General features: G+C 38.0%; 1 protein-coding gene across 1 annotated transcript; it reads right to left on the bottom strand.

The window, feature by feature from the left end:
- Positions 1-608: 608 nt before the first annotated feature.
- On the bottom strand, positions 609-26,168 carry stim1b (stromal interaction molecule 1b). The gene is made up of 14 exons (XM_042711492.1): positions 25,715-26,168; positions 24,440-24,561; positions 16,093-16,223; positions 14,258-14,372; positions 13,901-14,012; positions 13,688-13,800; positions 10,864-11,042; positions 8,138-8,269; positions 5,699-5,866; positions 5,484-5,584; positions 4,899-5,134; positions 4,590-4,676; positions 1,903-1,966; positions 609-1,212 (listed from the first exon to the last, which is right to left on the bottom strand). The coding sequence occupies exons 2-14, from the start codon at positions 24,558-24,560 to the stop codon at positions 792-794; spliced, it is 1,980 nt and encodes a 659-aa protein (XP_042567426.1). The 5' UTR covers position 24,561; positions 25,715-26,168; the 3' UTR covers positions 609-791.
- Between the last annotated feature and the right edge of the window lie 653 nt (positions 26,169-26,821).

Here is a 26,821-nt window from a genome sequence, read left to right on the forward strand (position 1 = left end):
AATACAGTAATGGTGACAAAATTTATATTAAAGAAAAGAAAACTCCCCAGTTTATGTCAGCGCACAACTTTTAATTTGCAAAATATCCTCCCTTTTTATATTTTATGTTATTACACTCGGGTATAAAAGGTCTTTAGTGGCAAGAATCAAGTTAAAAGGCATGTAGTTACAAGCCAGAGACGAGAACTACAGTACATATCCTGTCTGTGACTCACACACAGGCAGTTCACAGCAATAACATTTGGCAATGCTTAAAATGAAAGGAAGTAACAAGTTTAAAACATTGTAAAATAACAGGAGAAATCAAAAGCAAGTAACAAGATATATTCAGCCTCACATCCGTCAGTCAACACACGCCCACAGTTGCTGCATACAAGAACTGGGTCATACGGTGGTGTGCTTTCAGGGGGACGTGGCCGCACAACATAATGATGGGCTGCATGTGAAAACGAAAGAAGTCCAAGCAAATCCTATGTAAAACAACTGCGTAGAGTAGGAGAAATCATTATTATCTGAAAAAATCCTCATCATTTTTCTTCTATAATAAAAAAACCACCACACCACAACAACAAAAAAAAAAAAAAAAAAACCCCACAACAAAAAAAAACTAAGTTAATAAATAAATGTACAGTGATATTATACCTGTTCCCAACAAATGACTATTTCTGTTCCCGTTGGTCAACACAATTACAATACAAATCAAAAATACCACATGAATTACATGTTCTTACTAAAACCTACCATTGTGCTAGTCTTACTCCTTTTGTGTTTGGCATTCCCCCATACTGCTGTTATTTCTTCGGCCTCTTGAAGAGCTTGGTAAAGGCTGTCTTCTTGCGGCCCGTGCTGGAGCCTTCAGCGTCGTCTCCTGTGGAGCCGCTGTCCTCGTCCACCAGGATCTTCTTGCCTGTGATCTGAGAGATTCGGTTTCCACCCTTGCCTGTTGGCGATGACAGGCCGTCCTGCTCCGAGGTGTAGATGAGAGAGCGCATCGAGTCAGCTGAGTTGAGGCTAGACGGCTGAGAGTGGATCTCTCCGAGACTGGCACACTTCTCCATGCCAAAGGTCTTTTTCTGCAGCAGTGGGCTGTCGGTGGAGGAACCACCGTTGGATCTGGACAGCTTACTGTAAAGTGGAGTTGAGATGCAGCGCTGGGTGTCTCCGTACTGAGACACCGAGAGGGAGGAATCCGATTCGGACCGGTTCATATCCCTTGATGATGGGATAAGGAGAGAAGAGGATATCAGAATCTACACATTTGCTTTCCCTTAGTCTGTTAGTTTCAAATTTTTAACTTCAAGTCAACATGAAAGGGCAGCCACAACTCATTTACTTCCATAAAACACTGTTTTTCCCAAGTGAAACATTGGGAATGCTGTTTGTAGTGGAATATGATGGTGACTACCCACTCCTGAAACAACTCAAGAATAAAGTCAAGTTCACCCTCAAAAGTATCTCACATCTATCTGTCTGTATATCTATCTCTCTCTCTTTTAGTTTACATTTATTTTATTTTCAAGAACCAAAAATAGTTCAATGGAGATTAACTATTAACTATAAAGTTACAGTTCATGACAAGTGAAATGCACACCCTTCACACATGCCGTGTGTGTGCGCACATCAAACAGAGTGTGAGGTACCCAATGCTTTGAATCTTCTGATCACTGCATGAAGCTGTGAACCCTGTTGGTGCCAGACCTGAGACTGCATCCATTGAGGTGAAGTATGAGGAATGGTACTGCAGCGCAGCAAAACGAGAGCCGGAGGAGGAAGACAGGAGTGAGGCAGAGACGATAGAGGGATGAGACAGAGAGGAAGAGAGGGAAGGCATAGGGAGAAACTCCACACGGCCGATTGAGTGGCTGCGAGGGCCCGGCCTCACTCTCACTGTCTTCTACCAACCTCTGTGAGCTCAGGTTCAGCATGGGGTCCCCGTGTGGTGGCCGCAGGGACATTAGGCTAGGAGCTGAGAAGAGGCACACAAACAGATGTTTATCTGTATTAGTGAGCGGACATTCAAATCATTCAGTCTCTGTGAGATCTGTATGCACGTGAAAGAGATAGTCTAATCAAATAATCTTATCAAGTTTCTGTCTCATGAATTATAATGTTCTAGGTCATTCAAAACAGGGTTCTGTGATACATTTTGATTTTGCTTAGTTAAAACTATACAATAGAAATGAAACGAAACAATAGAAATATTGTCAGTAGACAAACACGATTTAATCTTGAGTTAATAAAAAAAAAAAAAAAATTACGTAATTTTTTTTATTACATGTAGGTAGTTTCATGCCTGCCTTTGTTGCAAAAAAAGCTACCACAGTACATATACATGCCTGAAACACATTTTGGAAGCTGCAGCTGCAGGAGGAGTGTGTTACGGTGATAAAAGCACATTAACTGTGGTTAATGAGGAAAAACAGAGCTGATGATATGGCACAGGAAATGAACACACAAAAGTGTAAAAGCATTGCAATACTGCAGAGCGAAGAGGATCAGTGTCCACAAAAACTGCATGATGACAGATATGCAGCTTTCAGCCTACGCGAAAATAATGCAGTGATGCAGCCCTTGGTTAGCTGAATGAAACATTTAAAATGGATAATGACTGGCTGACTGTACATTAAGGCACTTATTACATGGCTACTAAACAAATAAATGAATAAATGGACATGAGATATTGCTTTGAGTGAAATGATGTGAAATCAGCACAGCTAAGTAGGACACCAGTCTGGTTCACCAAGTATTGTGTGGATTATTCATATTTACTGTACATGCACATGAGAACTTTTTGTTAAAATTTTCTCTCTAATTCACAACACGCGTACTGTAATGAAATTTAGTGTATTCTAAACGAGCAACTGCATGCCTGAGGTTTTAATTTGCGTAATACATGTTGAAATACACTACTGTGTAAAAGTGTTAGGCCATTAGTATTTTCGCCAAAAAAAAAAAAGGTTTTAAGCCAGATCTCCGTGTGGAGTACTCGCTGTCGTCAGAGGCCTTGTGCATACAAAAATCTCACTGGATTATTACAATTAATGGCAAAAGGAATGTTTGGTAATGTAAAGCATTATGTCTCATTTTGCACTTAAGCAAAAGACAGATATAACTGGCTTAAATCCATTTTTTTGTTGTTGGTGAAAATACTAGTGGTCTAAGACTTTTGCTCAGTAGTGTGGATTAAACCATTTAATCTTTTTCAACATTAATAAGGCCACCAAGAGTATGTGATTTTTTAAGTATGTGTGGTTTCATTTGTCTTACATTTTTTGCAATTTAGAGTAATATTCAGTTACTGATGAACCATGGTTTGTTTATTAAAATGTTTGTACGCAGATTTCATGTACATAGTTGAATGCATGCACAGTTAGTGAATGAAACCTATCGTCTGTTTTGCGACTACAAATTATACAAGTTATACAAGCATATACAAAGTCAATGCACACAAATGTTTATGTGCAGAACTTTGCAATCGTCCATTCAAAATATTCCACAGAGCCGTGTAGTAAGTTTAAATACAGGCTTTGCACACTGTGCTTAACACTGGGTTAATGTCTTTTTTAACCCTAGATTAAGGCCACTTTTAACCTTGGTTTTAAAAAAAATTTACCCCTAAATTGTAAAAATTTATTTTAACTCAATGCTAACACCAAGTTGCTGTGCTAAAGACAATATTGTGAATCACTAACCTACAAACCCAGCAACAGAACAAGATTTTTTTTTTTTTTTTTTCAAAAAAATAACCCAGGGTTAACTATTTCAGTGTGAAAAACACAGATATATAAAAAAAGAAAACTTGGCGTTAGCTAGCTTATGTGCTAGCTACAGAGCATTGTTTTGCAGCACAACTTCAATATAAAGTGTGGTCACACTAGTGACATTTTGGCGGAAATCTGCAGACAAAAAAGATCCTGTCTATGGCAGAGTTAGACAAAACGTACCTCCAACCCCGAAAAAAACCAGAGTTTAGCTCCAACCCTGAAAAAAACCTCACTTGTCTGTAGCCTTAGTAATCCTGAAGACCTTGATTAGCTTGTTCAGTTGTATTTGATTAGGGTTAGAGCTAAACTCTGCAGGACAGCGGCACTCCATGACCGACGTTGCCTATCCCTGGTCTATGGTAAATAGTGTTGAGATGTATGAAACACACCTCACACAGAAGTCACTTTCAAATAAAGCAGCTTTCTGTCGGTCAGTGTGGCAAATACTCACGACCAGCCTGAAACTATTGCAAAATCTGCATGCTAAAAATTCCTGATTGTGAGAATTCCAATGTTAAATGTGACCATACTTTAAAACTTGCTATTTTGGGATGTCAAACTGTTATTAGTGTAGACGTAGAATCAGTGGCTTCTAATTGGTACATTTTGGTCAACATTTTACATTCTCCGGTGTTTATCCACGCTTAGATGAATATAAAGAGCAGCACTGATTTCACATCTGCACTTTAAAAGGTTTAAAGGTGTCTTTTTAAGAGCTGGATACACAATTTCCATCAAGAAGGTATTAAATGGGCAGTAGGAATGGCACAGCAAGGTTTGCTTTGTGTTAGCATTGGCTGAGAGAATAAAGGGGGTGCTGCCAACCAGAAGGGATTGGTTTCCACAGGGATTGGCTCTCGGAAGCCATGGGCCAAAGGTCGCTCACTTGCCGATCCATCTGCCAGGCGGCATCTGCGGACATTAGCCAATGATATCACACCACGGAAAAGCAATGCTCAACGGAAAGCTTAATTGCCATGTATTAGGGTTAGCAAACTAGTCACTGGATCATTTGAATGTGGTTACAGACGGCTGAGAAGCTTTATATTGTGACACAGATGAATATGATCAGATTCAGCAACATGAAAGTATGTTTAACTCATTGTACCACATTTGTGTGTATGATAAACTCACATTGTAGGGTTCCTGGGGAAAGTATGTCCTCGTCCATGTCGTCTAGGTCATCGGATAGCAGTAGGTGTTGGGGTACAGCGGGGCGTATGCCCAGGAAAGCAGGGTCCAGGTTGAGGGCAGAGGCCAGAGACGACATGCCAGGGTTATTGACAATATTAAACCCCGTCAGAATCTCAATTTGCTGCCATCGATGAAGCTTTTCTCTCAGAGCAGCGGTCACTTCTCCCAGAGCCTGTCTGCAGAAGTTAGAGAGAAAGAGAGGCGAGGTTTGGTTTCGTTGCTCTACACTCTAAAATGTTTATCTATTATTCCATGAAGAACATCCATGGAACCTTTACATTCTACAAAAGGTTCTTTATAGTGGTTCTTCGGTTCTTCAGATTAATAGAAAGTTCTTCACATTAAGAAAAATATGACTTTTTTAAGGACTTCTCACTGAAAGGTTCTTAGGCAACCAAAAATGGTTCTTTAATAGCACTGCTGCAAAAAAACCCTCCCTCTGGAAGCTATATTTTTAATTGTGTAGGTTAAAACATCTTTATTTCAGCTTGTACATAGCATCCAAAAATGGTAAGAGCGATTCACTTGGCTGAGAGGATTTTGTGATCAACATCGTCCAGTGAAGAGCTGTGGGCCACGTGGAACGTCCCAAAGATTGTTCCTCTCTTCTTCTTGATTTTTTCTGCCTGTTATGGTGGTCACAACTTCATGGTTAACAGCAGTACTTAGATGTTCAGCTCTTGGAACAGGCAAACTAGGTTTAATATTCAGTTATTATTCAGAGTATTTGACCATCTCACCCCTTCTTTAGCCACTATGAGCTGTCTTTCCGCTTGCTGTTTCTTAATGTTGTAGTACTGCACTTCCACCTCATGTGTGAGCTGCAGCCATTTCTGCAGAGCTCCAGGAGGAGACCAGCCGCTCCTCAACTCCAGCTCCCTCTCAGCCTTCTTCAGAGCCATTCGCACCTGAAACAAACACACAAGCTCATTAATATTGGCTGCAGTTCAATGTTCTGAGGAGGGGAATTGTGTAAAACCTCTTCTGTGCCACTTCAGCAGTTCCCATGGTGATGGGACACCTGTAAGATGAATCTACGATGCTGAACATGTTGCTGGTAAGTCATTGGTCTAAAGAAGCATGTGTTTCAGCATAAACATGCTATTATTTTACTAGGATTTGGAAGATTGATAGAAAAAAAGGAAGAAAAAAAACCTCTTTCCAACAAAATAAAAATAAGGGGAGGAACTACACAAAAATGATAACTTTAGTTGAATTTCACAATGGTGCTTTTTTCTGAAATTAATCGTGATTAATCCCACCTAACTTTAAAGTTTTTAAATATAATTTTATATTGCAATAATTTCACAGGCAATCTTCAAATTAATGTAGAAATAACAAAGACAGTATTTTTTTTATATTTGTTTAGTGGCATCTTTTTTATGACTAAAAGTGAGTATCACTGATACCAATACTACTGATGTCTCTATTAAATAGTTATTTTTCCTAATATTTAACCGTTAACTAACCATTCAACATTACAGTATAATTGAGAGCTATCAATTTTAACATTAGACTTTAAAAAATAACTTCTATTTTAAGTGATACACAAACTCTTTATAATAAATGTCATATTTAACTTTGAAGTTATCAAACACTAAATTCTAAATCAAATAAAGATGAATCATTAAAGCTCTTTTTTTGTTCTTTGTTTAACAGACATCACAGCAGCTGAGTTATTAGGCTGCTATTACTTTAAGAGCTGCTGCTGCTGAACATGACGTGGATCTGACACGCATCTTATTTTTTCTTTACCTTTTCTGACCCACTTCAGGTCTTAACCTCTCTACTAATGACCTAACAAGTTGAATCAGGTTTGTTAGATGACGGAGACACAAAATTTTAAAAAACAAATTCATTAAAAACACATCATCTCAAATTCAACTCCTAAAAAATGACTCCTATATAATAAATACCTATATGCATGCACAGTTTTAAGGCAGCTTTAATTGCCTTTTTGGTAACTTCATGACACATAACTACCTCTGTTACGGCTGTCAAGCATAATGAGCGCACAACGGAGTAGAGTCCAAGTAAGATTTTTGTAATAAACTAACAGAGAGAAAACAAGAACATCCATAATCCGAAACAATAGCAGACACTGAACTGCGGAACAGGGTTTAAATACATGGGGAACGTAATCAAAATGAAAACAGAACAGGTGTGGAGCCAATTAACAACTAAGGGAACAAACTAGGGAACTAATGCAGGGGAACAGAGATACAGAGAAAACTAAACCAAAATGGAACAGAACAGAACATAAACATGACAACCACATTGCATGCTCGTAGTTTCTTTTGCTCTTTAATATGAAATGATATACAGCACCCCGAGTGCACGGCTGAAAAGTCTACCATTTTATGTGATGGTGAAGAAGTTCTGCTTCTAAATAAATGCAATTCTTGTCAAGAAAAAAAGAGACAGAAACAGCAGTTGTGAGAGGCCAACCCTAGCTCCTCTCATCTGTTAATTGCGTTAAATATTTTTTTTTAAAAATTAAAGTGTTAAGAGTTAAAGTGCTAATTTTGACAGCACTATTTCATAATTTTGACTTTCTGCAATATTTTGCACTCAAATAATAGATTGTTCTACATTTTTTTATCTATGATTTTATTTTATAATAAAGGGATAGTCCACCCAAGAATCGCTTGAGGGTGAGTAAATAATGGTGTCATTTTCATTTTTGGTTGAACTATCCCTTTAATTCTATGTATTTCATTTTGTAATTGTATTTTTAATAATTTTTAGTTTTTAATTTTTTAATTTGATGAGACATAACATAAATTTATGAAAAACTGTTAGGATGTCCAAGCATGTTGCTAATAAGCGAACAGTGAAAAGAGGAATATGTGTTTCAACATAAAGCATGCTATTAAATTTACAAGTGTTTGAAAGATTGACAGAAAAAGGAAAAAATCGTCCTCTTAAAATGTTTAAAGAAAATACATTTAAGGGGATGTTTTACAGGTTTAACTTAATGTTTAAACAACATTTTGACAAGGTTTTTAACAATTACCAAAAAAAAAGTCTACAGACTATACAAAACATTTTTTGTGCAAAACTGCATATTTAATAAGGCAATGCCTAATTTGCATATCCAAAATAAATGTGGTAAAGTTGCCTCTGGCAAAGTTTCATTTTGATAAAAGGAACCTCCTGTTAATAAGGCCTTGTGATACCTGTTCCAGCTCCTGCTCTGCATATTTCTGTCTGCTCAACTCATTCTCGGTTCCCTCACGCAGTTCTCGTAGTCTTTGCGCCTCCTGCTTTGCTGCATCAATCTCACTTCGCATCTCCCGCCCCACACCGACTTACTCCCCCCCCACCCAATCATCATCCTAAACATAAACACACAACCAAAACAAAAACAAACCACCATCAAACACAAACTGAACCACCATGGATTTGTTATGTACATAACCAAGAAGTAAATATAGTTTCCCTCAATCACCAGCAGGTGGTGCACTGGAGAAATGAGTATGAAATGGCAACTGGATCTGTAAGACTCTACCACACCTCTTCCTTCTCATGAAAAGACAGCTGAACAAGATATGGCTTGTTCAGTGTGGTAAGTCTGTGTTGAAACTTCCTCACAGCTTCACAGGGAAATCTCACCTCTCAGCTATACATGAGTAGACCGTTAAGAGTTTCCTGAACATGGATGGCTAAATTTAGATATTAATTTGGCATGATGGGAAGTCGTGGCCTAATGGTTAGAGAGTTTGACTCCTAACCCTAAGGTTGTGGGTTCGAGTCTCAGGCCGGCAATACCACGACTGAGGTGCCCTTGAGCAAGGCACCGAACCCCCAACTGCTCCGGGTGTGTGTTCACGGTGTGTGTGTGTTCACTGCTGTGTGTGTGCTCACTGCTGTGTGTGTGTTCACTGCTGTGTGTGTGCACTTGGATGGGTTAAATGCAGAGCACGAATTCTGAGTATGAGTCACCATACTTGGCTGTATATCATGTCACTTTATTAGTCAAAGAAATTAGAAGAAAAGAAAAAGAGGGTGGGGGAACATAAAAGGGGAGAGGACTGATCAGTTCACTGGATAGCCTTCTCTCCTGCTGACGTAGTCCCAGTTCAAACAGGAAGTGAGGTATAAATTAACAGCAGATGACAACTACAAAAGTTGTTAAAAAAAACTTAACAGACATAGACAGACAGACAGACAGATAGATGTAGACAGACAGACACAGACAAATAGACAGACACATAGACAGACAGACTGACAGACACAGATAGATAGATAGATAGATAGATAGATAGATAGATAGATAGATAGATAGATAGATAGATATATGAAATATAGTATGTAAAATATGAAAGCCTTTTGCCACAGAAATTCCAGTTGCATCACACAGGACGGACATGGTGCAGATCAAAGTGGAAACAAGGTGTCCTGATCTTTGTTCCAAATGGGATTTTGTGTGAAGGATATGACAGAAATGCCACACACTCAGATCCATGTGCTGCTCTATAACACCAGTCATACTTACACTGTGACTTAATTACATTACACTCAACAAAAATTCCTCTGCTACAGCTTTTCCTCGAACAAACAAATATAGATCACAAAACTGCATCCTTCTCCTTATAAGGCCATTGGTTTAAATTAATGCACCATTAAGAAAGGATGTTTGAATCATGAGTTTCTCCGAGACCTATGACCTCTGAAAAAAGACAGAGACACGTTCTCTGTTCTGCCTCAGCGCAGTGGGCGCCAGCTGAACTGAGAGTACAGCATGAGTGTGTGATTGTCTGAAACACTCCGAGCTGGATTCGGCACAGCACTGCCCGTCCTTTTGCCATTTAAGGACTTTTGAGGGATGCTTGCAAGAGTCTTTTAACAATAACTTATTTAAAGTCACTTAAGACAAAACAATTCCACATACATAAAAAAACCCCTCTTTTAAATTTTTAAGGGGTCATGAACTGAGAAATCAAAATTCCCTTGATCTTTTGACATATAAAATCATTGTACTATAAAAATATCCTATAAAAAGTTTCAGACCTCAAAACTTTCTTGTTAGTCTAAAAACAGTTTATATTGAAGCCAATCTGCCAAAACGACAGGTTGTGGAATGTGCCACTTTATGATGTAATGGTGTGGCTAAGCACTGCCTCTACAGAAGATCAACGCCTGCTTCTATATCGCTGCCTGTTTAGCCCCGCCCACTGATTTGCACATGTAGTGTAAATAACGAGAGAGGCAAACGCAGGTCTACACAGAAATCAATCAACAAAGATGCTCCGAAAAGCAAGACTCTGTACAGTGCCACTGTGAAAAAACAGTCTTTGCATTGCCTTCCTTCTGATCTCAACATTAGGAAAGAGTGGAAGACCTTTATTTTTAATGAAGATCCAGACAGCGTCAGTAAGAACTTGGTCCTTTGTTCACTTCATTCTACGGCGGATTTGTTTCCAAACAAGGCACAATTTAACGCAGGAATTTTCAGAAATATTGAAACTAAAAGACGATGCTGTGGTGACTATATTGGATCCAACAGTATAATGACGCACCACACAAGACATTACAGATGATTTGATTTGGTATTTATGCGTTTTTAAACTAAATCACAGCAGCCATCTATGAAAGATGTAGGCTGTCAAATAAACACAACTGTTAGCCAATCACAGCAGTGGGCTACAATCCGCCACACCTATTCAAACAGTTGAGATTGTTTACTTAGCTGAGTTCTTCAAACTTTACAAACAGACCTTCCTCCATCTAGAAATGTATTCCTGTCTCAATAAGATTTAGAAAACATCATTTTCAACTGTGCATCATGAAATATGAGCCTCACAATTCCACTTTGAAGTCTTTCTGGCCTGTTTAGCTGATATCTACTGTAAGCCTGTTTCCTGTTCATTTATAATACAATCAGGGACAAGCTGAGTGCTTACTTCTGCTGCAGGTCCAGCAGGCTCTGCTCAGCTCTCTGAAGCCCATCGAGGTCCTTCATCATCTTGCCAACATGGTCCCTAGAATTCCTGTTCTGGATGTAGGCAAACCAGCAGCCCACCACACCGATCACGATAGACACCACCAGCATCAAGTCCTTCAAGTGACTGTGTTTGCTCACTGCCAGAAAGGGTAAAAAAACAACACTTGAGTAACAATAAAGTTGATAGTTCACCTTACAATTCTGTTATCATTTACTTACTATCATACTGTTCCAAACTTTCTATTTTGCTTTTGACTTTATTATTATTGTTGTAAAACACAATAGGAGAGGTTCAGAAGAATGCTGATGTTGCTCTTTTCCATAAAATGAAAGCACCCCAAGTCCCTTATGCTCATCAAGGCTTCATTTAGTTGATCAAAAATAGAATAAAAACTGTAATATTGTGAAATATTATTACAATTAAAAAAAAAAAAATCTTATTTAATAAATTTTAAAAATGTAATTAATTTCTTTGATGGCAAAGCTGAAATTTGTGACAGCAGTGACAGTAGAGCATGGATGAATGTGCACAGTGCTGTCATATGCACTAGAGTATCACATACTCTAAATACAGTGATGTCATGTGGGAATTATGACTCTTTTTCAACATACATTCCATTGGTCACCCCAGCTGACCCCAACATGGCCGAAGCAAATTAGTGTTGTCTTTCCAATGCTTATGTCTGCAATCTTCTGTTAACATGCATTTCCAATGTTGTTTTTCATACCGACTGATGCTTTCATCAAGTCGATCACAAATCTGACCATATATTTCGGTTAAACATGACAAATAAAACCAGAATATTCTCTTTAAAATAGACTGATTTTACCAGGTTGTGCAGTGTGTACAGACTCGACTTTCTATGAACAAAATCACAAGCCCAAGAGTGAAAAGAACCCATAATTAAAAGCCACCAGTAATAAAACAAAAAATGGTCTGCTCAGGCGAATTTCCTCCCAGGCTGGTTGTCTTCCTGTCTCTACAACTCCAGCCTAACATATGTGGCTGTTGTACAAACTTGTGATATAAAGCACATGCACAGACTGCTTTTAGGAAGAACTGAAATACTAACAAATAGTTATCTACTTAGAAAAAGTCCCAGAAGTGATGAAAGCTCCCAGTTTGGATCTATCTAACCACGCAGGACGTATAAATACACATCAGTAGTTCTCGATCACATCTGTCTTAATCTATTTTGCATCCTGAAATGACAACAGTAAGTGATTCAGAGAGGTGTTCCCCACAAAGGTGGTACCATCAGCTGCGTAATAGGAGATTTTGGATGACTGGATTAGCGAGTGCTATTTCCATCTGCAGTTTTGCTGCTCACATTCTGCCCAGGAAAAATGGCAGGTGATGGCACATGTAGCAGTGCCAAAATTGGTATAGTTATACAGTTTTTAAAGTGATTACATCAAATTCCTTCAATTAGTATGACTTTACAATAACATAAGGTTCCAAAAAATTTGAAAATATTTTTAACCAATCACAAAATTTCATAACATTTCCACAAATTTTATATCAAACAGAGAGCTTGACTTGGGCCAGTAAACTAACACCTAGCATAGCAACTACATAACTGCATAGAAATGCATTGGTAACCACTCACAACACCCTAGCACGAATGCACCACCAAAATATTGTTTAATCAGTCAGCATTAACCTAAAAACATAATTTTTCATAGTTCTATGTGTATGCCTACTTATGTAATAAAGCGCAGGCGAATGCTGCACACATAAAAGAAATCAATGATGTCCTTCATTAATGGGACATAGCTCTTCTGTCTGGCTCTTGTACTCTAATAAGCCTGGCTATTTTCAGACGCAGAAGGTATTTGCTCATGAGAAAAGAAAACAGACTAAACCTTCACTTGATTTTAGCACGTAACGAGCAATGGATACAGAGTCTGGACTTCATCCAGAGAACCCTCTGCAAACATCAATCCACGAACACTTGTTATGCCTCACAGAACATTTTCAAGCTAGCTTTTTTCTAAAACCTTTAAAACAGGAAGGAGAATTAAGAAAATGGTTCTAACAATTCAGCAGAAAGATAAAGCAGATAACTGGGTATTATTAAATGGATAATTATACTTCTGGAAGCCATTCATCTATACAGCATTTTAGTCACACTAAAATACTAAATATGATAAAATATATAAACATAATTAGAATTTTTTCATTAGAAAATAAATCTACAATACAAACTAAACAACCCAAACTATTCTAATAAACAAATCAAACTTAAAAAAATAAACAACTCTTGCCAATGAATCAGAACGGATTAATTCAAATGGTTTAAAATGATTCACAGAAATGAATTAAATACAAATTCTTGCCAATGAATCAGAATTAATTCATTCAGAGAAATTAAGTGATCCTTCCAAATCTTGAAGATGAATCCAAATTAATTAATTAATTAAAATTGACAGTTTAAACTTATTCACATAAATGAATCAATCTTACAAAATCTCGCTCCCTGAATCAGAACTGTTTGATTCAAATAGACAGTTTCAAAAGGATTCACAGAAATGAATGAAGCTTACCAACTCTTGCCAATAAAACAGAAAATATCAAAAATGAATCAATTTTACAAAATATTTCAAACAATAGCCACTATTTACATATCTTAAACTTATTCACACAAACACAAATATATCAAAAACAATCAAATGTCTCTTGCCTACATTTGCTACTTAAGTTTAAATCAGAGTCACTATTTACATATCTTAAACTCACAAGTCATGAGATTATACATAACCACAAATATATGCTACTCACTTGGAGGTCCAAAAAGCACTGTGTCCAGAGCCTTCAGCTGTAGTTTCTGTGCATGACTGCGGTCTGGTATCTTCAGCACGGACAGAAGCAGGGTGGCATTTTTCACTGCAAGTCTGTGAATGGACCAAACACAAGTGAAGCACTGACCTTGATCAAAGAATTTATTTCAGCTGAAAAACTAACTATAAGGATGCGAACTGTAAGCTTCCTTACCTGGGAAGAGCTTTTCCACTGATGTCATTCTTCCTGAAGGAATCAACATACTGAGGTAACTCCACACAACTGACGAGCCACTCTTCAGCTTCATCTACTGTCCAGCTATACACTATAGACAAAAAAATTGTTAGTGCCGCTAGTGGTTTATGGTGCAAGAGGACTCTGAGAATATTACCATGGAAGATATACTGACCAAGTGATGGAAGCTTCCACAAACATAATGCTTTCACTTCTACATGCATCTAAAAATGATGCAGGTTTATAATGTGGACTATCGGGAATGATTTTGAAATGACTCTAAAATGGTTAAATACTTTGCACTGAAATAATAAGCCTGTTGAGATGTGTGCAAACCTTCAGAGGCCTTCCAGGAATTCCACATGTCCTCTACTGTGATCAGCATATCTGCTCTATGGAAGCTGTTCTGTTTTCCTTTAGGGTCGTGGTACTTCAAGTCTTCCCTTAGAAACTGTTTAAGGAAACAAAGACATCGAGTCCAGTTAGCATTCTCTGGTGTGGTGGTTCTCATCAACCCAAAAATTAGTCCCAGGTTTGTTCTGGTAAAAAAAAATGCAGATGCAAAAAAAAAAACGTTGAATTCAACAATAAAAACAAAAAAACAAAACATAGCAAAAATCAATTTTTAAACGCAAGGAGAAAAATCCAACACCATGAAAATCTAACACTCAGATATTTCTAATAAACCAGTCACACGCTAGCCTAGACTTGATTATTTGTGCTTCTAGAAGGAATTAATTTTAATAGCACTGTGTATTTGCATACTTCAACATTTGGCAAGAGACGTAAAGCCACAGCAAACAGCTGATTAACTTGTAATGTTTGTCTTGGGTTGTTGAGTTCCAGTAGTTCTACTGTAGAGCCTCAGACAACCTACATTATATAAACGCTGACAGTTTCACTGGGTCCAGTCGCTCCACAATCCTTCAGATCAGCTCTGACTGTGGTAAAGGTTACACTCACAGGACTGTCTATGGCCTTGGGCAGGCTGCTGTCGGTCAGCAGTAATACTGTTTACTCAGAGTGCTCAGATGTGACATTCTCATGAAAAAGGAATCGCTTTGGGTGATCCAAAGAGTGCTTTTTATAGCCTATGTTCATAACCTATAATCATAGCAAATTACTTTTGTTTGCATGCAAAAATGTCATGCTCATTCAAACTGATGGGGACAAGCAGATCCAGAAATGGATTTTGAATTTCTTTTAAATTTCCAAAAAAACAAAGAGTTTGTATCTTTGATAATTAGGTAGCATGATTATTGTAAAAAAGTATTAGAGGAAAAATATATTGTACAAAAGTGTTTGAAATTTAGTCATAGGAATCACTCATCTAAACTGAGTCCAATCGAGTCACATTTTCCAAAGATCATTTGCTTTGAACATAAAAATCCACCCACATATCACAAACTACTATGACTACTATAGATAAAAAAAAGATCAAAACCATTACCAAAAATATAATCACTGGCAGTTACAAATGCTACACACACACACACACACACACACACACACGTTACTATTCAAAAGAAAGAAGTCTTGATACTTGACATAGAAAAAAAGGCTGCATTTATTATATCAGAAGTTGAATTCTCAGCAGCCATTACTCCACTCTTCAGTATCACGTGATCCATCAGAAATCATTCTAATATGCTGATTTGCGGCTTAAGAAACATTTGAAGTTGAAAAAGATGAAAAAGTTGGTCTTTTTAGTAGTATTAATTTACTATTTTTAGTATTAATTTGTTAAAAAAAAATGTTTCAAACTCTACATGATTATGATTAAAAGGATAATTTTATAATACAAACTAAGACAAATTTCACATTTATATATCTGCACCTCACTGAAGAATGTAGTTTATCATGAGAAAAATCACAGTTCAAAGATATGAACGATGAAAAGACCCTATAAGAACACGTGTAACTTGCGTTCCTCAACTCTGAAAAAGCTTTGCAACACACTCAGACTCAGTGCCACTACAGCTGTACACAGAAATACATCACAAGTAATAAATCCAAAAGCCAAACTTTCCTTTCTAGTAAGCAAGCCAAAAGCCACTGTGTCCTTTCAAGCAAGAACTTGTTTGTACATTGAGCACCATTCACTGTTCTGCAACGTCAACCTCTCAACACAGCAAACCACAAAAACCACACCCAAAGGCTGCAGTCCTCACCCCATCCGTCTCCGTCACATCCACGCTGCCATCTGCATCATCATCCATGTCTTTGTGAATGCTGCGGATGGCCTCGAAACTTAGCAGAGCGTTTTCATCATGACAAAGAAGCTCATCGATACTACACAGTTCTGAAGAGAGAGAGAAAAAAAACAATATATGAGATATGAGAAAGCAAGTAAACTTGAACTACAAAGTTGTTATGTTACAAAACAGTAATCTAATAGAGGGATCATCAAGTGTAAGCTTTTCAAACTTTCAGCGTAATTACTGTATAATTTTAATCAACATATGTGTATGTTCATGTTTACATTCCTTTTTCAACCTTGGCAGCCTTAGTATTTTTCTCATGGGCATTTTGAAAAAGTCTAAAAGTATTACACTGTTAGCTTAACAAAAAGTTAACAACAAATGCTACTGATATTAACTGCAGACAGTTCACTGTGTTTTGCAACACAGCTAATATGCACCATCCCACTGCAATGCGTTCAGGGGAAACTTGCATGTTATGCACATACAATTACTTAAAAAAAAATATCTGGAGTGTCTATCATACTACTGTATCTATTATAACTGCACAAAAAAGCCAATTTAAAAGCCTTCTTCGAGAGCACAAAAGGCCTATTCAATCAATGACAATGACTTTTCACATAATCCACTCAAGAATCATACATCAAATACAAATACATCAAAAACAAACTCATAAAAAACATTCCACTAAAATAAAATTTCAACAAAAAAAATGGCAACCATACTTGTCTACATCCTGATAGTGCACGTACATCACGGAGACGTCTACTTGACATCTGCAAGACATATTTTTTAGTGTTTTCTCATCTGCAATATGTCTATAGGACATTTCCTATCAGACATTAAATAGATGTTAAGAAGATGTCTATGATTAGAATGTATGTAAAACTGATATCTTATAGCTGTCTATCAGATGCTATACACAGCAAATGCTTTCCAGATGAAGAGATCTTTAATAGACAACTTGCAGACGTACGTGTGCTATCTGGTTCGAGTTTGGTAACTAAGCAAGGATGAGGAACTTATCACTTAGTGATGATGTACAGCTAAAAACTGAACCAACAGCAGTGCCTTTGTAAGGGTCTCATGTTTGAGCCCATTGTAACAGGAGAGTTCAATTTGAGGGTGACGCTCATACGGTTGCTAACATATCCACGTAAGAGCCATAGAGTGACATTTACATATTGCTGTTTTAAAGAAACACAAAACAGCTGCTGAGGTATTGTACATATTGCTGTTTTATGGCAGTGTGAAGGAGTGGATGTCCTGGAGCTAACCTTTGCCTCGCAGAATTAAAAGACTTAATTATGGAGCAGGTACATTATTAACATAAGAATTTAACCGTTTCAAGCTTTTTTAAAATTGGGATCAGCTGACATTACTAGTCAAGACAAGTCACCTTTACAGTGTCAATCAGGAAAAAAGCTTGTCAATAATGCAAGAGGACAATAACTAAGAGTATTTTTTTCCGGCTAAAGTCAGTTCATTGATCATTTAGGGATTCCATCAATTCAGTGAATTGTCCATGAGCGGACTGCTTCTTTCAGGCTGATCCGTTTTGATAAAAGAAACTCTTAGGTCATAAGTTCTGCACAGCTATTTTTGTCCCCATTTCACGGAAGGTTAAAGATAGTGTTTGTGTAAAACCACTAAACAAACATACCACAACTCTTCAAAAAAACACTTGTCATCACACAAACACATTATTAGCACTCACTGGGTTTCTGCATTATTAAGAAACATAATGACTCTGAGAAAACCGTTTGCAAATGTTGACACCACATCCAGTTTAGCTTGCTAACTAAACTGAGCTAACCAGACACGGATCAAGCAGTCACATTAGCAACTCAACCAGGTACAAGAAAAGTTAATGGCATATAAATAGATTTAAGAAGGAAGACAGATCTTGTCATTGATTTTAACTGAGAAGGCAGTTGGCATTTGACATGCATGAGAAAAACAAAAAAGAGGGTCTCAGGAATTTCATCACATATTATCCATCGAATTCCCTGAATGCATTCCCTCCACCTGATTCACTTAAGATATCATCTGACATACAGTATAGCCAGATTCAGATAGTTCACTCCCCATAAAGTTCTGTTATCATTTCTGTCATCACCAAACTCTTCTGCGGAACACAAAAGGTGCATTTGCAAAGTATTTCACTAACCTAAATTTAAGATACATTCAAGACAAATTCCAGGCTATGCTAAAATTTATTTCTAAACCATATTTTCAAAAAATGTTGTCATGAAATTTACAAACTCGAGCATATCCAGAAACTATTTTTGTCTAAGAGGCAAACACTATAACAGCCTACTAACTTTTAAACAAACACAACCACTCTTTCAGTGACATTAAACATCAGTGTACAATGTGTGTTGGGCTACAGAAAGCCAGTAAGGTCAAAATTATGGAATTTTTACCAAAGGTTTGTTGGATCTTTTCAGTTTTAGCTCTAGTAATTCATAAAGCCACAAGGATAACAAAGACTGAATACATGTTGTAAATACATAAATTTTTGTTCAAAATGTTTAGTTTTTGTGAGTTTTTATAATTTATATTGAAATTCATTTGGATTTGGAATGACATGCGGTAAATAAATTATGACAGAAATTCATTTTTGGGTTAACTGTGCCTTAAACAGCCAGGACACACTGAAGCAAGCTGCTGTTAGCATGTGATAAAAGCCCACAGAGGCAATGAATGTCTTGTTTAAGACAATCAATTTCCACCATTTCTTTTCCTGTGCATTATTATCCTAGAGCATTATTGGTATGAGAATGAGGGAAACAGAGAGGCTAGGATCAGGAGAGGGGAGGAAAAAAAAGAAGGGATATTTGGTCTGCATCACTGGATGCCAGGGACCTTTAAAAAGATCTGAGAGGACCGTCAATTTGCGGAGCCTTGAGAATTTACAGAGCTGTTGTAAAAAGACCCTTTAATATAGCTGTATGAAGTCACACAGGCAAAGATCAGATGGGTAATTTACACAATGTACACTAGAGGTCTGAATGCTTAGAGGTAGTATTAGAACAAATACTACTAACTGTACAATGGTAATGCTGAAAATATTGTGGTTAACCTTTTCTATTTAAAAGAGTAATCTGGGTTCAATAAAAGTTAGGGTTAGGATCAATACAATTAAGATCAAGCTCCTGATTAAAATCAATCGACAATGTTGATTGCCACAGAAATTAATTTTGACTCATACCTGCATTGTTTTAAAAACTCAAAAATTCAGCTGACAATGGTAGTGAATGATCCCAATTCATAAATGTTAAAATGCTCAGTTTCATTAGAATAGCCACAAGATGTAGACAATAGGTGTTAAGATTTTTTTTTTTGTGAAAAAATGGCTCATTAACCTTTTCTGTGTAAAATGACATTATATACCAAGTCAATTGTCATGATAACACAACACTAAACCTTAAATGAGTGTGGGAAAAGACAGAAGGTGCTATGAGAGTAAACAAATAATGGCTAGCAAACAGCGTGTTTTGCCCTGTCTTGTCATCAGAAAAGCCCAAAAAAGAAAGAAACCTGACAATGGATATAAATCTGGATGGCATGAAGAGGATGGTATGGACTGTCAAAGAGAACTGAGGTAAAATAGTTTTTATTTTACCTTTTTTCACTGTGTCCCGGTAGTCCCTCATCATAAATGCAGGAGTATTGTTGCTGTAGCTCCACGAACATTTTCCTCTGTTACACCTAGCAGGACCGATACCATTGTCTCCGTTTCATTTCGGCATGTTTGAAAGCTTGTACAAAAGAGCTTCTGTGCTCCTAATGGCCAGTGTCACAGATGTGATAGAACTTGTCATGTATGACGGAAAAAAATAATTAAACATGCTAGTCTTTCTGTGTTGACGTCGTAAAGCATCACAGAGGCATCATGCACTATGACACACTACACAAGATGAAACAATTGAATCGTGCGTCCCGACGCCCATTGTCGTATATGAATCCCCAGGACACCCTACGTCAAGATCGTGGTAAAATTGGGATAAAAAAAGTGTAGTCTGAATAGGGGTTTACTCTCCACTTCATCCTGGTCTGGGTCTCTCCATGTATGAGGTCTTGCTTGGCTACTTCCTTGGATACTTACCGGTCTTCAGTCAGTATTCAGTTCTAGTCTTCACTAAGCCTTCATTTGCCAGCACCTGCAACAAACAAAGACCTGTTTATGCTCAAGCTAAGTGCTATCTATCTTCATTGAATTGTATACTGAACTATTTACCATGCTGCTTCTCTGAAATACCTTTGAATAAAGACATTGTTGTTGATGTTACCTTTGAGTCTTCTCCTTCTGTACTTGGGACAGAATATCAGCAGCAGCAGTCACCACAGAGGATATTCTGTATTCCATTCACCAAAATGGCCACCGTATAGAAGGATATGTGGAGGAATTCCTGCAGTATTGTCATTTAACATTGTGGGATGACAGAGTCCTGATGGATTTGTTTTGGAGTGGACTAAGTCTCCCTACATGGATACCAGTGGGAGATTCTGGCATCACACTTGAACGGTATTTACAGTAGATATTGTGCTATGGTTATGTGGCTCCCCATATACCTGGAAGCAAGGAAGCAGGAACCAAGGAAGCAGACCCTGTGAATCTGATTTCTAAATTGAGGGATCTTCCTATCTGTTTGAAGGGCCAGGAAACCCAGTTCAGTCATTCCAGGTCTGTCCACGTCTAATAAGAATACCCTTACCTTTTCCATGGCTTTTCATATGTCTGCTCCAGGGAGTCCCTGAAGTCAGCCACAAAGCAAACACACTACAAAAAACAACACAAGATCACACCCTAACCCCTAAAATAGCACTGTAACCCCTCCATCCCCTTACAATAACCCACCAACTAAACCAACCCCTTGAGTATGTAAGAGAATTTTTACCAGACCGTAAAGCCACTCCAGAGCACAACCCGGGGTTGGCCCTGGCTCCTGACCAGTGATGGCTCCCTCCCCTGACCAGTGTCCAGTGATGGCTCAGCCCTTATTCCTTGTTCTGTGCCTGCTCTGGTCCCCGAGCTCAGCCCAGTGCCTGCTCTCATCCCTGAGCACAGCCCAGTGCCCACTACTGTCCCCGAGCATAGCCCAGTGCCATCCCATAGCCTAGTAAACTTTCAACTGCAAGGAACCTCAATTAACAGGACAACCAAGTCAGAATCTCCAGCAATCATGAGTGCCAAACCACTCAGTCTGCTGAGGTCATAGCCTGTAGGCCAGTACCCAATCAGATTGTTCCTAGCCTGGAGGATTCAGAGTCCCTTCTGTCACTGATTGTTCTACCTGTTAGGGCAGTAGCCATACTGTGTATTTGGGCCACACAGTGCCCTACCACTTGTAGCGAAGTAGAGGTGTTAACTCCCAAATTGTCTGTTTGTCCTGAAGCGACCATAGAGGTTCTTCCTGAGTCTTTGGTCTATCAGTCAACGACACAAGAAGGCAAACTCAGGTTACTTGGTTACCCAGGAGTGGCCATAGCTGCTGACAGAATCTCCTGTTCTCCTGTATCCTGGCCACGGTGGGCGATGGAATCTTCTGTTCGCCTGTTCGCCAATGGAAGCTCCAGTTTGCCTGTCTTCTGTGTCGGCCACAGCAGCCAACAGAATCTCCTGTTCTCCTATTTCCTGTCCGATTCTCAGCCTGCCCTCCAGACATCCGTCTCTCAGCCGGCCCTCTAGACGCCTGTCACTCAGCTGGCCCTCCAGACGGTCCTGATTCAGACATCCTGTCCTGACATGGCCCCTGCTTCGCCGCAGAGATCTTCGGCACCATCTCTGCTGCTGTGGTGGTCATCTGCTCCACCATGGGGTTCTTTAGGCTGATCTACGTTGCCCTGGTGGTCATCTGCTCCACCATGGGGATCCTTAGTCCTATCTACACTGCTCTGGTGGTCTTCTACTACACAGCGGAGTACTGTCACAATCACCAGTCACCAGTCCATTCACTATCCTCAGTCACCAGCCCAGTCCACTGGGAGCTACATTACCTAGTATCCCTTCTAGTCAAAACCTGCACTCAGTCTGCCATCACCACACCCGCCATAGATGATCTTATCAAGCCCTGTATAAGTGCAGTTCCTGGTCTCGTCTCTCCATGTTTGAGGACTTACCTGGCTACCAGGCTTGGATACTTACCTGTTTTCCGTCAGTCTTCAGTTCTAGTCTTTAAGCCTTCACCGCACACCTGCCAGTACCTGCAACAAACACTGAACTGTTTATGCTCAAGTTAAGTGCTATCTATCTTCACTGAATTCTATACTCACCTGTTTACCATGCTGCTTCTCTGAAATACCTGTGAATAACAATTTTGTTGTTGACATTACCTCTGAGTCTTCTCCTTCTGTACTTGTGACAATTATGCCCAAACACTCAGACTGAGCTTCCATTGAACCCGGAATATCAAATGTAATGTGCCAATTTGCATTCCAATAAAACAATCTCCACAATAGTCCAACTTTCCAGCTCTCAACCCCAAAGGGAGATAACACTGAAAATCTAATTATTCACACCATTTCCTATAAAAGGAGACATGTTCTGGGAAATGCATTCCACTTGCAGCTGAGATTCTAAGTCCTTTTCTAAAACAGTTGGATAAAATCAACAAAGCCCTGGACCTAATACATGCAATTTAGAGCCTTTTCCAGATACATGCAAAGAGATTCACAGCTAAGACGGAAGAGATACCCATTTTGAATTAACACCAGTGAGGCAGAGGGCCTGGGAAAATGGGATGATGACCTCTGAAACCACTTTAAAGGCAACTTGTTTACAATATTTATCCAAATGACTTACTATAAACTAATAACTTGAACAACAGAAATAGTAACAGAAACCATCAGTAATTAGTCTCTAAGACAGAACCCTTCTGGAAGTCAAGACCATGAAAAACCCACTTAACTCAACTAACTGACCATTAAAAAACTGACCCCAAAGTCATTGCATACCAGACTGGCAGCTAAAATTACAGTTTTCAGAAAACCAAATGATGTTTAGGGTTTAATCTTTTCTGAGCAATGAGGGTAGAAAGGAGTTGAAGTTTGGAAGAGTAAAATAGCATGATAAAATAATTGCCAATGCCACTGTTAAATATTTCACTGTTAAAGTGTTTCCTTTTCCAATCTTTTCACCAGGTCTACATTTTATTTTTTCAAGAGTTTTGAATGTACTACAACCTGCCTGCTGATGAAGCTGCATGACAGGATGAGGATCAGTTTAAGTGGAAACTGAACATTAGTGTCAAAGCACAAGAGGACAATTTGATGGACAACAAAACCTCAGAGGGTGACATACTCTAGCAGTCTTGCCTCATGGAAAGCATTTTATGTCACTCTGTGCTTTAGCTAAAGTAAACCTCCTGTAGCTGATAGTTCATTCTCATTTTCCTTAAAGCTGCAGTCCATAACTTTTGCCAATCTAGCGGTTAATAAACAGAACTGTGTGGGTCTTGCGGAAGAACATTATAGCCGGAGCTACTTCTCTCTGTTTATGTCTATGGCGATTCACACAGGTACTGGGCTACTCCGCAGTGGTACCTACCCAGACCAGTCTAAATAGTCTGAATATAAACACTTATTATAGGTGTATCGTAGTGATTCAGGACAAGCCAAAAACACAGTTTGGAAAAAGGATCCATGGTGTACTCGCTTATTATATAAATTTTGTACATTTTAAACACAAAAAAGTTACGGACTGCTGCTTTAAAGGAATATTTCTCCCAAAAATGAAAATTTGCTGAAACTCACCCTCTGACCATCCAAGATGCAGATGAGCTTTAATTGATGGACTGGACTTATGTGGATTACATTTGGATTATTGCAATGCTTTTATCTGTTGTTGATGGCACCAATGACTCAGTGGTGAGTCAACTGATGTAATGCTAAATTCTCCAAATCTGTTCTGTTGAATTAACAAACTCATCTACATCTTAGATGGCCTGAGGGTGGATACATTTTCAGCTATTTCTTATTTTTGGGTGAACTATTACTTTAATTCCAGTATCCTGACATATAATATTGTCAGGTGAATTCTTTTAATTCTTGGTCAGCACATATAAGAGTACCATATGGATTGTGAAAGATTGGTTTGACATCACACATGAGGCTCTGACTAGACAAAGGGAGCACTTTATCTTATCTAGCAGCGCATATAAGAATGGTGTACATCATGCACCATTTCTCAGAGTGGGACAATTTTCTCTAAAACAAACACCTTTCCACTGGAATTATGTAACACATAAAACTCGTAAATTCATAAAACATGGGAAATAACACTGAGTGATTCAACTGAATGATGATTTCCTACCAGATAGTCCATTGGCAGACTGCGGGTGGTCTGTCAGGCTGGGCTGATCTGCTGCACTCCTCCATAAGAAGCCAAGCCATGCAATGTACATACAATGTCTGGCAAATCTCAATAGATCCATGCTAAACGTAAAGTAAGAAAGCATTTAAAAGAAAAATACTAATCTGCCAATAAGAAATAACGAAACATTCACTCACATATACTATTATGACATAAACACATTGTTGAGTGTTACAGCTAATCTTTTTAACATTTATTACTGCCACACCTATTTTTCGGTTACTGGTATTTATTTTTAATTGCTAGTAAATAATCCAAAAGCAAATAGCATCTTTTTCAGTTTCACTAGTGTGTATGCCAGTACTTCTTCAAATAGTGATTTGTCACTAATAATTACTATTTTGCTACTAATCACTATCCCAGTAGTGACAATTGACTTGTCCACTGAATATCAGTTCTCCTAGTACTTTTATAGTATCTATTTATGGGTGTCCCAGGTATTACTGGTAAACTTTCTTATTGCACTAGCTGCAGTTGTTTTAGTTAGAATGCTTGCTTTACAGTTTAATTACAAATCCAACTAGTAGGCCTAAGATTAAAAATGTCTACTACTACTAAAAAGTCCTTAAAAATGACTACTACTATCTATTAAATGAATGACAGTAAAACTAAAATAGATACTAGTGCCTATTTGAATGGTTTCAAATAACTACGGAACACATACTAATATTAAACTAGTAAACTGGAACTGGAATAACCAGCAACAATTTTACTAGATAGGCTACACTATACGCACTAATATCTAATGAAAAGTCACTAGTGAAAATGAAAAAGATACTAGGCACAGCTGGATTATGTATTAATAATAATAATAATTAAAAATAAGTAGCCTACAAGTATCATAAACCTTAGAAACTTGTTTGTTCAAAGGGAAATGTGCTAACGCATGATGCCATATGGGTAGAGTTATAGTTGAAGAGAATACGTAGATGAAAAAAGCCTCCAGATGTAGCTGCACGCTTTAGTTCAGTTACGCGTGGCATTTCACAGTCGTTTTGATATATTTACATATTTGGCTAACTTACTCAGATGCCGGATAATCAAATTCATCTTACTATAAAAATAGCGGCAAATATGCCACTTGCTCTTATCAGATAGCATACGAAAGGACATAAGCAAAAGTAGCACGAGCTCTTTTTTACAGTTGTCGTCATGAAGCATATGCACATGTAGCCTCGCACACATAATGTTACTGATTGGAAAATGTCAGATTACCTGTCAAAATCCGAAGGTTGCAAACTAATTGAGTCGCTCGTAACAAATCAGATGTAAAAGTTTCATTTGATCTAACTGAAATCCATTAGGCAACCGAAAGCTGTATGATGTTATTTTATGCAGCTGGATGTTGTTTTAACTCGGCTGCAAAAATGTTGTCATTTTAATGGTCCAACAATTTAAACAATACTTTAAAAAAGTTCGACATGCATTCTCCACATCACCCCTTATAGTCTGCGTAATAACCCGCCCATGTCAATAATATAAAATATTTGTCCATTACTGGTGCTCATACGCGTTTCGAACAAAACGTCCAAAATGAAAAAGTTGTTTTCCTTCAAGTATGTCCCGGATTTATAAATTAGCCTAAATTTCGAGATTCATTGCATGGTTTTACAGTCCTCTTTTCTGAGTTATCCAAAACCCCTCGCTGTTAAGAATCCGTGTTGCTTTTTTGCTTTTTCAAATTGTAAAACAAAAAATCAAATCGTATATAAATTCTGAGGGGTTGAGGTTTGTTGTCAAAAAGCAGAAAGACACAGCCATCTAGTGGCATGATCAACCATGCAGCAAAAAATAAAGAAACCCCTCCTAGTTTTCGTCTGTTTACCAGAGCATAACCTTATGATGTGTTAAAACGTTGATGCATTAATTTAGCACAGTACTGAGATGTTCTCTATCTACCTGTCTGTTTGTTTTAAAGCCTTTAACATAACATGATATTCCATATAAATTATCAAAGAATAGTTTCAATCAAATAAAAATTGACATTATTTAGGCTACTTATGCCTATCTTTCTTTTTTTCATATAGCAAACTACATACAACCCAAAGTCAATGTGTTTTTATTTATTACTCATTTAGCCTATTTATTAGAACTTATCACAGCTCCCCATTCACGTATGGAAGAGAGCAACCTGAACATTTTTAAAAACTTATATTTTTGTTCGCCACAAAAGAAGAAAGCTAAAACGAATTCGTAACGATGTGGGCCAGTAAATGAGATTTACATTAGTGGATTGGTTGGAAAATATGATAAGCATGTTATTTCTTTTGCAAGGGTGAGCAAAACCCACGGCTCTGTGAATGATTCAAGTCGATATTCTCA

Source organism: Cyprinus carpio, chromosome A21, assembly GCF_018340385.1.
Source record: "Cyprinus carpio isolate SPL01 chromosome A21, ASM1834038v1, whole genome shotgun sequence".
NCBI lineage: Eukaryota > Metazoa > Chordata > Actinopteri > Cypriniformes > Cyprinidae > Cyprinus > Cyprinus carpio.